We start from the raw sequence: 15,352 nt of genomic DNA, 5'->3' as shown, positions 1-15,352 counted from the left end.
GGCTTGTCGCTGGAGCTTGAGTTGACCCTTGGCGACCCCCCCCCCTTCCCCTAATCGTGGTCTTGCCCGCCTCCCATAGGGTGCCAGAGGAAGACACGGAGCCCTCATTAGAAAGTACTGTATTAGATCCTGCCTCACCACCCTCCCGAAACCCCTGTCTTGAAGAAACCAGGCATTAAACCTCCAAGTTTGTTGGACTGAGGCGGGGGTGGGGGGGGGGGGGGGGGGAGGGGGAGGGAGTAATCATCACTGGCGAGTGGTCAGATACCTCTCGGAAGAAGCGAGACGTCTTGAATCAGCAGACAATCCGTAGAAGGAACAAAGATGGTGTTGATGCGTGTGGTGTGCCGCTGAGGTGTGCGTGAACTGTTTAGAGTGAGGGTGCCATAAACGCCAGGCATCGCATAGACCTAGCGACGCGGACCAAGACCTCAGCTGTTTGGCCTGTGCAAATGTTCCAGGGGGATAGAGGGCCCGTTGTGTCAAGGTCAAGTGATGAGACCGCATTAAAGTCACCCCCGAGAAATGTGGGACCAGTGGGCAGGGACGCCAGGAGGTCAACAGACTGAGCTAGAACCTTTATCAGCATCGAGGGGGGAGAGTAGGACACCAGATTGATCGGGTTGCCGTTTAGCGTGCCACTGAGGGCCACAAAAGTGCTCTGGGCGTCAAGAGTCTGGACAGTCACCAGAGGAAGGGAGCGTTTCACCAGGATCGCCACCCCTCGGGAACCCCTTGTAAAACCGGAGTGCCACACTCTGTCATAGCCGTACCGCGTTAAGAAGGGACAGCGGTCACCGGGGGCCCGGGCAAAGCATCCCCTCCATCCAGGCTGCCAGAAGAGCCAGAGCGCCCCCCAGTCGAGGGTCCCCTAGGGAGAGATACCGGCTGCCGTGAATGTCCCGGCGGAGAGGCCGTACGGGCCTCTCTCTGCACACGGCGCCTGTGGGAGCGATTACGCTGAGGTTGAGGAGTGAGTCCAGCGTCCGATCCCCGGCCCGCAGGGGGTGCTCCTCCGTCGCCCAGGTCCAGGCCGCCGTCGGGTCATCAAGGAAAAGAGTTTTGTTTGCGAACACCACACGCAGGCGAGCCGGGAAGGGGAGCAGGTATTGAATGTTTAGCGCCCTCAGCTTCTGCTTGACCTCCCCAAAGGAGCGGCGCTGGCCCTGGACCTCGCGGGTGTAATCCGGGAAGATCATAATCGCACAATTTTCGTAGCACAGCCTCTGTTGTTTGCGGGCCTCAGCCAAAACCGTGTCACGGTCCTTGAAGTTGAGAATCTGCATGATGACTATGCGGGGGGGGGCTCGGGGCTCATCTGGCGCAGGCTTCGGGGCCAAAGATCGGTGGGCCCGCTCAATCACAAACCATGGGGACAGAGAGCCCTCAGGGACCGACGACCGCAGCCACCCCTCCAGGAAGTCTGCCGCACGGCCCCTCCACCCCCTCCGGAAAGCCCACCAGGCGGAGGTTATTGCGGGCCGTGATCTATTTTCAGCATCCTCTGCCCGGCGATGCAACTCTTGGGTGTGCGATTGAAGACGGGCCACCTGCCCCTTAAGTTGCTGAACACCATCTTCGACAGTGGAGATGCGGGTTTTCGGTCTCTGTAATACGGGCAGTGGCATTACGGAGATCCTGCCGAATGAGGGTCATGTCGACTCGCACTTCTGCGATTTTGCCTTCCACCGAGGTCTGGGATGCGTGGATAGCCTGGAGGATGGTGGCCAAATCGGCGGATGGAGGGGCCTCCTGTCCAGGTACACCCCCGGCAGCCCCCGCCTCCGAGGTGGTGAAGCGATCCATCTTAGTCTGGGTGGCCGGAGTTTTCGCTGACCTCTGTTGGGCCCATGATGGCTCCTAGGAGTCAAGGATTCTTTACGTCCCCACAAGCAGACCTCGCAGTGAGAAGTCAACAAGCCGGAGCGGGTGAGCAGTGGGTCAGCCGGTACAAGCAGCTAGCACAAGCTACCGATGTGGGCCAAGGTGCCACCGCCCGAAATGCGCGGCCGGAGTCAAGGAGGAGGAAGGGAGAAGGGGCCCCGCTCCAGGGCTAAGCAGAGATCCCCCGTGAGGGCCACGAAATGTTCCGCAAATCGGTTTCATACAATGTCCGCAGGGATAGTAGCGGGTCCAGGACTGATGTGGCAGGAGACCACGGGAGCACAGTAATGGGACGCGCCAGGCCCGGAAAGGAGAGGTCCAGCAGGGTCCCTTCACCGCAGTTGCAGGAGGCGCACCGGGAGTGGGGGAGAGGGGGGAGGAGACCAGGTGTGGGGAAGGAAGCAGTGTTAACCAGGGCCCCACGTACCCGTGTGCTGCCCGACGGACGGCTGAATCCTCCACCCAAACTCAGAAGCCTCACCACCCCCACTCCTTACCTCCAGTCCAGGGCGCAGGAATACGCCGCCCGCCACAGAGCTCCCACCGACAGCCAGCGGCGCCCCCGACCTCGGGCTCAGCAAGGGCAAGCAGGAATCACACAGGCCTCCCCACGTGGACTCCGTAGATTCTCCAATCCCCGAGAAGCTGCCTGGGCCTAGGGGGTGGGGGGGGCCCATCTTCAGCAGACCGCCCAGTGGCACCGGCGACGTCCCCCAGGTACTCCGACGTCCCAGCGTAAGCCAACCGCGGCAGATACAAGAGTGGCGGGCCAGACCGGGCCTCCACTGCTGCTCACTCCCAACACTCCAGGACCGGAGAAATGTGCAGGCAGCGCTCTGGAGCTCACGGCTCCCCTCCGGACCCCGGTATCACGGGGGAGTGGGCTCCTCCTACTGTGCAGAGGACCCAAACCGGGGGACGGCCAGCAAGGTCTAAAGGCCACAGGACGCGCCGATCAGCGCAGGGGAGCTGCCAACTTGATTGCAGGTCCCCGCCGGAAGGCAGAGTCCGACGCCAGGCGTCGCACAAATGAGAATCTCGCCGCCAGAGGTGCAGCCAGAGATAAGACAGCGACCCAGTCACTAGTTTAAGGGTCGGATGGCGCTCTGGACAGGCGGCTCATGGGCGGATGGCGGAGGGGTCCGTGAGCACACTCAGGGTGCATCCACCATCTTGGCTCACCAAGCCACGCCCCCCCCCCCCCCCCCCCAACCTAAATCCTCGGTTTAGGGACATTTACCTCTACCACTTCTGAGAGGCCACCACAATGAATGAGACATTAAAGTGATAGCCCTAATATGTTATATAAGCCTTTTGGTGAATCTGTCCTCTCTAGTGCAAAATCTAGAGAAGCATGTGCTAAATCGGAAAATGCATTATTATTTGGGCTCTGAAGATAGGAAACCCAGGAGGTTCTTCCTCCCCATCGTTTCACTCGATCTTGAGGGAGTATTTCTTCATTTCTGCTATAACAGTTTTGACACAGCTTATTGGTTCCTGTGGTCTTAAGGCAGTGGTCCCTAACCTTTTTGACTTCTGTAGACCCGGCATAATAATTACTGTAATCCGGGGACCCTCTAGTGAATCAATATTAAAATCCTCAGACCCCCACCTAATCCTTACCGGAAACGCTTCCCACACCCCACTGAATCTTTATTAGTATCAGATTCCCACCAGCAGGGGCAATGTTGATGATTTGACCTGCAAAACAATACACAGAAACAAGCATTCATCACACAAATAAGCGATTACATATTTTATTTATATTCTCAAATGTAAAAAAGTCTTATTTTTTTTTTAATGGGAAGGTTGTACCTTGCTTGCCCTCCCCATCTTCAAAACCAACTGCATCATTTACAAAGCCATTAAAACCAGCTCCCCTTTTATCTTTCAGACCCACTCACCATCTGAGGTGTTTCTTGGCACAACCACAGGCAGGACACCATCGGACTGCAGACTAAGGTGTATATATGGAAAAGAACTAGACAGCAGACCTTTTCAGTCTATGCGCCCAGGATCTTGAACAGCATTCCCGTATCCGTCAGGACCACCCCGACACTGCTCCAATTTAGGAAAGAGTTTAATGATCACCTCCTTTAAAGAATACTACATTTCAATGATTTAACAGTGCACAAACCAACTTCCTAGCCGATCATTTTTTGACTTTATGCTGGACTGTGACCATGTACATCGCTCCGCCGCCTTTCTTGATTCGATAAATACATAAGTACATTCATTCTCCTACAGTTGAGTAGGGATGTCTGTGGGTTTATTGTACTGTCTGTGGCTGGTAGAGATCTGGTATTTTCTATTCCAGGCTCTACCCCAGTGGCCCCAATCATAATTACGAACAGGGTGGTCTTTCTGCCCTCAGATCCTAACATTCTGGATGTTACTAATAACTTCTCCACTCATACCCTACAACTGACATGCTGTCGCGATTTATTTGTGCAGCCCTTTAAACTAATGTAGAACATAGGTATCTAAATTGACAATAACTATGTTGAAAAACATTTTTTTTCAGGAAGCATTGTGATTTTACACGGTTTGAGAACCCCACAGTTAACAGCTTTCACATTATTTACTTTGTAATGTCCAGCTCTCATTATTTCTTTTACTGATAAGGAAAGATGAGTATATATGAAGAGTGGGCCACGCCCAACAGAGGTGATCAGGCAAATTTTGACAGGACACATTCTCTAGTGACCATCATGGTTTCCTTTGATTAAAAACAATTGGTTACTTACCCTTTTAGGGGTTGTTGGTGGATAAGAAGCTGGTTGTAAATATAGCCCTATTTCTTTGCCTTCTATCGGCTTATTACAGAAAATAAGACCTGTTGGTTTTGAAGAAATCCAAATGAAGTCTTTAAGGTACAGAAGCTCTACAAAGCAGTTATCTATTTTTTAGTTCACTCTTTTATTTCTTACCTTTTCCAGAACCCAGCGACCATCACCAGAATACTACTCAGCCATTTCAACTGGGATAAAGAGAAGCTAATGGAGAGGTATGTTACAAATTTTCATAGAAGATTACCAGTTTTGTAACTTTGCAAGTATCCATCGCATGGAGTACCACAAGCATTTTACTCCTGACCAAGGTCATTTGTGTGGTCTGCTTGCACGCTAAATGTTTCCATTGCATGAAAGCTTGCCCCCATGGGCTATGGCAATTGTTTCCATTACCCTGCTTCTCAATAGCGCAAGTTGTACTTTCATGGCGGTGGGAAAAGCTGATCGAAGGGTTGGAGAGGTAAGATGGTGATAGTTAAAGAATACAAGTTGCACTAATGAGAAACTAAAATTAAAAACCCTGCATGAGCCACTGGGACTCATCTACACACAATTGAATCTAGCAGTTACGAGAAGGAACTGATTAAGTACATAGATGCAGAAAGTGCAGTTAGAGGCAAGTAACTGACCAGATACAGGATGCTGTGACAATACTGAGTCCTTATTCATATTGCTTTCTAAATATGCAATATGTCTAGGCTTGGTGCATTCATACTGGAGGATTCTTAACGAAACCCAGTTAATAGAAGTGTACTACTGCGAAAGTCAATTAATATGAATGTACTGTCAAAATGAATACATTTTATAAACCTCTCCACTTCAAGAGTTTGAATTTACTGCCATTGTTGCATGAAACTTTACACAGGATGTTATTGTCAATCACATACAGAAAGGCAGGGAATGGGCTCAACCGAGGACATGCTCAGCAGGTGGGCTAAAATTTCAGAAAGAACAAGGGCCAAACTTTCTAAAAACAAACAAATGAGCACATGAATTTCCCTTGACCCACTAAGCAATTTTAGCCTACTGCTTACAGGAACTCTACAATAAATGGTGCGAGAGGGTTGCTCATATATTCAGAATTATGAAACGGAAGAAAATAACAGAAATCCCAACAGAAGGGTAGCAAATAGAAAAGAAGTTTAAAGCACTTTTATGGGAGATGAGTTTGGAACCACATATGCTAATTTGCTGGTTTTCCAGTTTCTGCGTCACTTAACATTTTGGAACAAGAACTTCAATAATATTATTTCAAACCCGTGGAATATATTGACCTAAGAACAAATAGAACATTAAGTTAACAAGCAACATAGTCATGAATGCATAGTATATGTGGACATTGAATTTTATGTGAAAGCTAGAAAATGCCATTCAAAACTTAGCTGCAGAGCGAGAAACTAGTTAACTGGCAATGCGAGATCAGGCAGCAACCATCAAGAGAAGGCGGATAGAAAAATGAAACATTTCAGAGATGGATGATTTCCAGGTACACCCCAATAATATCTGAGCCAGAATGTTGTAATAATATTATATTCCCCTCCATTCAGTCTTGTTCATTTACCACGATTTGCCTGCCATTTTATCACCTGGTAAGAATATATTAAGAGGCTTTGGCAGAGGCCGCAGGTTTTTCCTTTTTGACCTATTGGCTTTGCCAATCTTGCGCAGCATCGGCGTAAATGTTTGCTAGAATAAAAAATGCACTGGTGTACGTGCGCCACAATACTTGCGACTGTCTCATTCTGTACTTGTTTTTTTAATATGCCTACAGAACGAACGTATCCATTAAAAAAAAATTAAAAAAAAGAAATTCTAAGTTCACAGAAGGCATCTGCATCAGTAAATAAAAAAAGGTAAACATTTTTTTTACTTGTGCAAAAGCACCCCTCTCCCCCTCAAAGTGGCAAACTGTAGCTGCTAGACCCTCTCGATAAATTGATTAAAAAATGCAATGGACCAAAATGGGTAGGGAATCAATGGAGGATTGGGTGGGGGGCAGGCTAGAAGGTGTGGTAGTGGAGCTCCCTACTAGCATAACGTTGGAGGAGGCCAAATAAGGACTTGATGTGTGAAGAGGGAGCAGCACAGTGGGGTAGCTGGGGGGGGGGGGGACGGAACTAGATGAGCTCAGTGAGCTAAAGTGATGAGGGAACAACATGGAGCATTTAAGGGGTGGGTCTTTGAAAGACTGGGGATCCTGAAAATGATTGAAACTTCATGGACTGCTCACAGAAAATAGTTCCTTGATAATGAGCAGTAGGATACAAGTCTTACAAACAGTAGGATAAAGAAGCTGTGCTGTAGAGGAAGTGCACAATAAGTATACAAAACAATAATGGATGGAATACTTGAATTAATCTCAGCCACTGGTAATGACTCAGACAGCATCCCAATCCATTGTTATTCTGCACACCATGCCACCTCAGTTTTGACCCAGCTAAATGCAAATCAGTCTTGACCCTGCTCCAATTGGAACTGTCCAAGCGAGCGAGGTCCTACCCAAACAGGAGCACAAGCAACCCAGGGCCTGTCCCCCCCACCCCCTTAAGTAGGGGCTCATCCGCAGGGTACAGCTTGGTTCCCGTGACAGTGTGCAAGGGATCCAGTCTGGGCATACCCATCCCACTTGGGGCGACACACTAAGCATATAAGACAGTGATTGATGGAATGCTTGAATTAATCTCAGACACTGTGCCCAACTGATGAGGCCATAACTATGGCGAAACCGGTCCTGGGTTGCTGGTGTACCGGTACAAGGATGACCTGGTTTCGCAGTTTGGGGTACACTGTTCAAGATGGAGCAGGGTCAAGACTAATTTGGTGGGCAAAATAACAATGGACTAGGATGAGTCCTTAAGTAGTTACCAGTGACAGATTAATTCAAGCATTTCTACCATCACTTTTTTTGTCTACGTCTGTAGAGGAAGGGCAAACGCAAGCATAGCAAGGAAATCCACCAAATGAGTAGCAAGCAAATGAGTGACTGTTAACTCAGACATTCATGACTAACCATTTTTTTTTAAATTTTTTTTTTTTTTATTGAAAACAAAAATCACAACAGTGCAGCAATACGGACACTTAATTAGCCCCACCACTGGTAGAGTGTACATTCGGGCATTGAAAACTACAAACAATATATTCAGGGCATTAGGCAACCGGCCAAAACAATTAGTGAGGCAGCCTAAAGGAGGTTCCGTGCTCACCCAGGGATCGGGGAACCCCCCACCCCCAGCTTATGTCCGGTAGCCCGGAGAGTTCAGGTCACCGCGCTTGCCCCAGCCTTGTCAAATGCCTCCAGTCTCTCCCTCCTTAGTTCCACAGTAGGAGAAATACAGAGGCCCCCCCCCGATAGTTGTTCCAACGTCCCCACTTGTGATCCCACTTACGTGGGCATCCTGGGCATCCTCGACTTTTGTATACTGTTTTCTCCGCCACCATGGCCTGGTCCATGTCAGTGGCCCAAGCACGCAATTGTGGTACGGTATCCACCCCCCATCTCTGGCCAATATTCCTCTTTGCAATGGCCCACCCCATGGCCGACCACTCTTGTTCCGCCTGAGTAAGGTCTGTAGCTTCCCAAATGTTAAGGAGGCAGAGTTGGGGAGAGTGGGACAAGGGCTTATCTATGGACCTCGTCATCTGTAGGGTGACGTCTATCCAGTACTGCTGAATGTGGGGGCATGCCCATAGAATATGGAAAAATTTACCTATCTGGTGACAGTGTCGCAGGCAGAGCGAGTCCAATCGCCTTCCCAATTTATACAATAGTTTTGCGTCAAAATATACACGATGCAGAATTTTAATCTGAACAAGGCGAAGTCGCATCGGCATTGCTACCTCTCTAGGGGAAGCTAACGCATCTGTCCAGTCCTCGTCAGCCAGTTCCCCCAAGTCCGTCTCCCAGCGAGCCCTAATTTTCAGCATTGGGTCGGTCCTATTGTTAAGTAACTTCTTATAAGTCAGGGAGATAGCCTTGCGATCCATTGGGTCCAACAGTAGCCTATCCTCCAAAGGAGAATAGTCTGGGAGGGGGGCATCAACAGGAAGGGTGCCGTCGATACCGTGACTAATTTGAAGGTAACGAAAAGACACTGACGCTGCGAGCTGGTATTTAAACTGGAGCTCCGTGAATGTCCCCTTTTTACCCTTGACCCACATATCCCCCACCGTAGAGATACCGATCAGGTCCCATTTGTCAAACCCTGCGCAGGTACTCAGCCTCCCCAGACAATCAGGCTCCCAGAGTGGGGCGGCCTTAGTCAACCGCCCATACAAACCCATGCGCCGCTGGAGCCTGTGCAATATCTCCACCGTCCGGGCAGTCTGGCCAGTTAGATTGAGATTTTTATAGTTTGAGTATAGTGCTCTATCATACCCTCCCCTCCCTAGGAGCCAGCGATCAGTACGGAAATTGGGATCATCATGGGACCCAAACACCCACTGGTTAATTGCTATCAATTGCGATGCCTGGTAGTAAAGGCGCAAATCCGGCAATCCTATTCCACCATCATACCACCCCATGGTAAGTTTCTGCATCGCGATTCGCGGCGGTCCGTTATCCCATAACAAGTCTCTGATGGCAACCTCGATCTGTAGAAAATAAGATTCAGGAATCGGATAGGGCGTATTTTGCAGCGCATAGAGAAAGCGTGGGAGGGCAAGCATCTTAAATAGGGATGCACGGCCCAATAGTGTGAGGGGCAATGTCTTCCAATGAACCACGTCTGTTTTAAACCTCTGCAATGGGCCCAATAGATTCCGCTCATAAAATAGCGTGGAATCTAATGTTAGAAAGATACCAAGGTATTGGAAACCCTGTGGCGCCACCGGTATGGAGTAGCCTTTGGGACTATTTGGTGGGTCACCCCAGATTGGGTACATCTGGGATTTGGATCAGTTAATCTGGTAACCAGAGTGGGCCCCAAAGATGTGAAAAATATGAAGTACACGATGGATCGAGCACGCCGGGGAAGCTAGATACAACAAGATATCGTCCGCATATAAGGAGATACGGTCTTCATGATCTGGTGTCCATTTAAAGCCTCTGATTTCCGGGTCGCCCCTGATCCAGACCGCGAGTGGCTCAAGGGCCAAAGCAAAGAGAAGCGGCGACCTCGGACAACCCTGTCTCGTGCCGCGGCATAGGGAGAAGGAGCCCGAGCGGTGATTGTTAACTGATACGTGGGCCATGGGCAAGTGGTATAAAAGAGTGTATATATAGGGAGAGATGCAACCATCCGGTGATTCTCCTAGATATCTGGCTGAGTGCCAGTGAGACAAAATCAATTTGATGTTAAAGTAAAACCCTCACTCACCAACATAGTTGGTGACATGCTTCATCATGGGGTTTTGCCAGTGGTGCCTTGTGCACCTCTGGTGTGCTTCAACGCTTATAGTAGGGCGGAGCAACTACTTCAGATCAAAAGATGAAGTGTTCAGTGAGTGAAAATCAAGTGTGAATTAAAAGTCCTATGTCGTCTGCCAAAACATTTTAATGATGGCGACACATGAACAATTTAAAAATAGCGGTGGATAATAACTCCTGACTTTAAATTGGTCAGGCTAATCCTATTTATGATCAAGTGGTCAACATGTTTCAGCTTGTCAATGTGTTTCACTAAGCTTTCATCAGGACCTAATCATGAAAAAACACCTTGGCGGTATAAGCACGCTAAGGCTTATCCAAACCTCAGGTGTAAAGAACCGATACACTCACGGTTACATCGGGGGTCTTCCACTAATTCAAAGGAAACATCGTATATGTAAATGAAGATGAGGAAATGCTCCTTGGGCAAGAAGGCGGGTGGCGGGACTACAGAACAAGTCGTCCAAGTCCACAGCCAGGTGATTTCACCTAAAAATTACCGCCGAGCCCGCTCCGGGCTTGGATAAGCCTTAGCGTGCTTATACCGCCAAGGTGTTTTTACATGATTAGGTCCTGATGAAAGCTTAGTGAAACTCATTGACAAGCTGAAACATGTTGACCACTTGATCATAAATAGGATTAGCCTGACCAATTTAAAGTCAGGAGTTATTATCCACCGCTATTTTTAAATTGTTCATGTGTCTCCATCATTAAAATGTTTTGGCAGACGACATATGACTTTTAATTCACACTTGATTTTCACTCACTGAACACTTCATCTTTTGATCTGAAGTAGTTGCTCCGCCCTACTATAAGCGTTGAAGCACACCAGAGGTGCACAAGGCACCACTGGCAAAACCCCATGATGAAGCATGTCACCAACTATGTTGGTGAGTGAGGGTTTTACTTTAACATCAGATTGATTTTGTCTCACTGGCACTCAGCCCGATATCTAGGAGAATCACCGGATGGTTGCATCTCTCCCTATATATACACTTTAGTTGTTTTTTCACTGATTCCGGGGGACTAAGAGTGTAACTCGACCCTCTCTCTCTTGTTGTTTCTAACTAACCAAGTGGTATAAAAGTCTGATCCATCCGATCAACCGGGGCCTGACCCAACACGGGCCGGGACAGCAAAGAGATACTCCCAAGCCACCGTATCAAATGCCATTTTGGCATCGAGCGCAAGCAGAAGTGTCTCCTCTTGGAGTGTTGCAGCCCAACCCAGTGCCCCGTGGACACGGCGGAGTTTACGCGCAGTATTACGGCCTGGCATGAATCCCGACTGATCAGGGTGGATCAGTGCAGTGAGATATGGAAGCAGACGATTGGCCAGCAGTTTGGCCAAAATTTTGGCCTCGACAGTGATCAGGGAGATGAGTCGGTATGATGCACACTCGTCCGCTGGTTTACCAGGCTTACGGATAACCACTATAGTGGCAGTGCGAATATCTGCATGGAGGATGCCCGTCTCATAAAATTCACTATACAAATTTAGTAAGTGGGGCGCAAGCTTCATAGCCATAGGTTTCAGGAGTTCTATCGGGATTCCGTTGGGGCCCATGGCCTTGCCGGACCGGGTATCCCGTATGGCTTTTTGGATCCCGTATGGCTTTTTGGATCTCCTCAACCGAGATATCTGCCTCCAACGCCTCCCTATCCTGCCGCGATACACATTGCATTCCAATAGTGGCAAGGAGGTCCGCCGCCCACCGCTCTTGCGAGCGCTGTGGCGCAGTATAGATCTGCTCGTAGTATGTTGCAATGTTTCGGGGGTCAGTGATCAGTACACCATCCGGCCCCTTAATCGCGCTCACCCACCGCGGACTCCTTGCGTTCCAGCCATGCCAACAGTTTACCAGTAAGTTCCCCAAGCTCATATATTCTGTGTCTGGTAGCAAGGGAACGTCGGTTAGCGTCCTTGAAGCGTAGTTGCCTATAGTCTTGTCTCTTGACATTGAGTGTGTGCCGGGTCTCATGGGATGAGGTCTGTGAAACCTCGCGCTCGTGGTGAAATTTCTGCCTCCAACTTGCTGACTCGACGCCTACGTTCAGCCCTATGTCCCACCATCACGGACAACGCCCTTTCCTTAATAACTGCCCCGTATGCGCCCCACAGCTTTATCGCCGACGCCACCGACCCAGTATTTTCTTCAAAGTAGTGATCAGTGTCTTGCCGCAGGGAATCCCGAATGTGTGGAATTTTTAGTAACCAGGGTTGGATCATAATGGGGCCTGGCTGCCGTGCCCGATGGGCTCCAAAGGTAGCTGTTAATGGGGAGTGGTCAGATATTCCCCGTGCTAAACACGTGAACTCAGTGAAGTTTTGAATGTGTTGTGCCTGGGTGAACAGGTCGTCAAGCCGTGATTGACCGCCATGGACACCAGATTGGAAAGTGTAAAGTGTGTCTCGGGGATGCGACCATCTCCAGATGTCTACCAGCCCTAAAGCGTCAGTAAAATTGCGTAGTTGTGAGCCATGTGGAGCGTCCCGTCGAGGCGGAGCACGGTCCCTGGTGCCGTCCATCGTCAAGTTAAAGTCACCGCCCATCACCAGGACACCCTCGAGCAAGGTCATAAGGAGCGTCCCCACGTCTGCTAAAGTCTGACGTTGAAGGCCCGGTGGGGTGTACACAGAGATCACATTGAGGACCCTCCACTCCCAGCTACCCGAGCAAGCAACATATCTACCCTGTGGTTCGGTCCGTATAGTTTGAATCACATGGGGGCAGCCTTTACGTAGGAGGATCCCCACCCCCTGGATCCTGAGGTAAAACCAGAATGCGCCACCATACGGTATCCCTTTCTGTCCAGGGCCGTGCAGGAGTTACCTATGAGTTGAGTTTCTTGGAACAGCACCAAGTCTAATTGGTGCCTATGAATATATTGAAGTACTATGCCCCGTTTAAGTTTGTCCCCCAGCCTGTTGATGTTCCAGGTCATGAGGCTAAGTCTCTGACTCATTGCCATAGGACCCTGATAGCAGTATGATGAAATTTTCGCAGTGACCCCTGCAAGGATGCCCTTCAGCCATTGCTATAGATACCGTATTCAACGTCTTATTGCCCTGCATGAGGATGAAGATGATGTGACCAGGAGACTGGAGGCAAGTACCTCACACCACATTTTGATAGAGAATGCCAGTCAGCACTGCTGCAAGAAAACCATAAAAAACCTCTCCGCCAAAAACCCAAATCAAACAAACCATAAGAACATACCCCCCACCCTGCCTCCCTGCACAACGGGACTAAAACCGCCTGCCTCCCCCCAACATGCAGAGCGCCTGTCGCCCCCCCCCCCCCCCCCCCCCCCCCCCAAGAACCATTCGAGGGAACGTGTGCCGCCCCACTCCCTGCATATTAACTGACATTTCGTAAAATCCTACCCTTCGCCCGGCCACAACACCACCAGAGCAGAAAACCCCCAGCGCAGCCCGGATAATCAGAACCCTTCAAACAGAGCCCCATTGTCACAACACATACAACAGCAGTGTCTACTCGGGAAACCGTTCTCATGAATAACTGTAAAGTCGATGAAAGGCAACTCCATAACGGTGGAAACCAGACTATCATCCCCCCATTGTCATCAATAGACGTCTTTAGTGTCAGTGTATCAAGGGGTGAGTATTACCCCCCTCCCAGGACAAACCCATCACGTTCATCATAACTGCAGGAGTCCCATGAGATCACCAGGAACGCTGCAGTGAGTTCCAGCAGAGCCACACCAGCAGTACACCCTCTTACCATCATCCAGAGTTAGTCTTCCCCGGCGGATCCCGGACATCAGAGTCCGAGTGCGACGAAGGCTGTCTCCGATGGTGCCAATCCTCGGCCTTCTCCGCCGCCTATCGCCCCTTTTTTTCCCCTTGTCCACAATACATCAGCCCTCCAACCAGTCCCAAGCATCCTCCGGGCGTGTGAAGAACCATGATTTGCCCTCTGCCTCCACACGCAGTTTGGCTGGGAACATCATTGCGTATTTAACTTCCTGGTCACGGAGGGTTCTTTTTACCTCCAGGAAGCTTCGTCTCTGTTTCTGGACTCTTTGTGTAAAATCAGGAAAGAACGTGATTTTGCTGTTCTCAACAGTGAGAAGCGGGGCTGTCCTTGCAGTTTGAAGAAATGGTGTCCTGGGCGCGGAAATTGAACACTCGGGCAAGGAGCGGACGCAGGGGCGCCCCCGGCCGAGGGCGGGCACCCGGTGGGCCCTTTCAATCGAAAAACACTTGGAAAGCCCACGGGGCTGTAGGTGCTTGAGGACCAACTCCTCGACAAAGAGGTCTGCTGCCAGCCCCGCTGCGCGTGCCGGGACCCCAATAATGCGGACGTTGTTCCGGCGCATCCTGCCTTCATAGTCATCCAGCTGTCGAGTTAGTAGTTCAGAGGAAGCCCGTAGGTCTGCGACCTCTCGCTTCAGAAGGCTAGTGTCGCTAGTCAGTTCTTTGGTTACACTCTCCACCGCTCCCACACGGACGGCAATCTTCCTCACGAATCAGTCCCACATCCGTAGCCACAGTGTCTATCCGTGCTTCTAGGGAAGCCTTGATTGCAGTGATCGCATCCAGAAGGTCTGTGTTCGTCGGTACCACCTTGCCGTCTGAGGCCGGTGCCACAACCCGCTCCGTGGGTGCTGCCACGCGAACTTCTCCAACTTAGCCTGTGCCGCTGATTTGCCACTCCGTCCGGTTGCCATCGTCCCAACTTAGGCGGCGATCCCCAGCCTCTGGGCGCACCCGCTACTCCCTGCCGTGGACCACGCCACCCGGCCTGTCGGCTTTCGCTGGATACACCTCCGCTGGGGTGACCCTCCACCAAGGCCTGGACACCTAGTAATGGATCAAAGATGGGGGAGGTCCCTGCTCCCCGCTCCCTGCACGGCCAACACGTCTCTCCAATGTTCTAGCGCTCCAGCCGTCACTGCCGGGCCAGGGAAGCCAGGCACCGTCGCCGGGCGCTCCATCACGGCGCCGAATCGTCCTGCAGAGTCGCCACCTCCCGGGATATCTTGTAGATCAGCAGGCCGCCCTGAGCCCACACCCAGTCATCGTCCGCGATCCGCTACGCAGCGGTAGCTGGGAACCAAGGGCCTCTCAGCGGGTTCACCCCCCCGGCAGGGCCCCACAGCAACCAGCAATGTCCACTTATTTCAAACGAAGGGGAAGTCCGCCCGTTCGCACAGGGCCCAATCGCGGCACCGGCGCCGGCACCAGGCCCCAAGTCCCCACCTCCAGGAGAGACCGGCCACAGCCGCGGCCTACGCCACCTCACCTCCCGGTCACCGGCAGCCGATCGGCTCGCTCCCTGGGTCCG

At 50.8% G+C, this 15,352-nt stretch overlaps 1 protein-coding gene across 4 annotated transcripts in view; it reads left to right on the top strand.

Moving 5' to 3' along the window:
• Positions 1 to 15,352, top strand: part of ARIH1 (ariadne RBR E3 ubiquitin protein ligase 1) — a 557,709-nt gene that overhangs the window by 59,667 nt on the left and 482,690 nt on the right. For all 4 annotated transcript variants that reach the window (XM_085643928.1, XM_085643926.1, XM_085643927.1 and 1 more), the window contains exon 2: positions 4,824 to 4,891. In XM_085643928.1, the coding sequence (XP_085500054.1) occupies positions 4,824 to 4,891 (68 nt within the window). The remainder of the gene's footprint in view (positions 1 to 4,823; positions 4,892 to 15,352) is intronic.

The sequence above is a fragment of the Triturus cristatus genome, chromosome 3_1 (genome assembly GCF_964204655.1).
Source record: "Triturus cristatus chromosome 3_1, aTriCri1.1, whole genome shotgun sequence".
Classification (NCBI taxonomy): domain Eukaryota; kingdom Metazoa; phylum Chordata; class Amphibia; order Caudata; family Salamandridae; genus Triturus; species Triturus cristatus.
The sequence above is the reverse complement of the archived record's forward strand: the minus strand, read 5'-3'. Positions and strand labels throughout refer to the sequence as shown.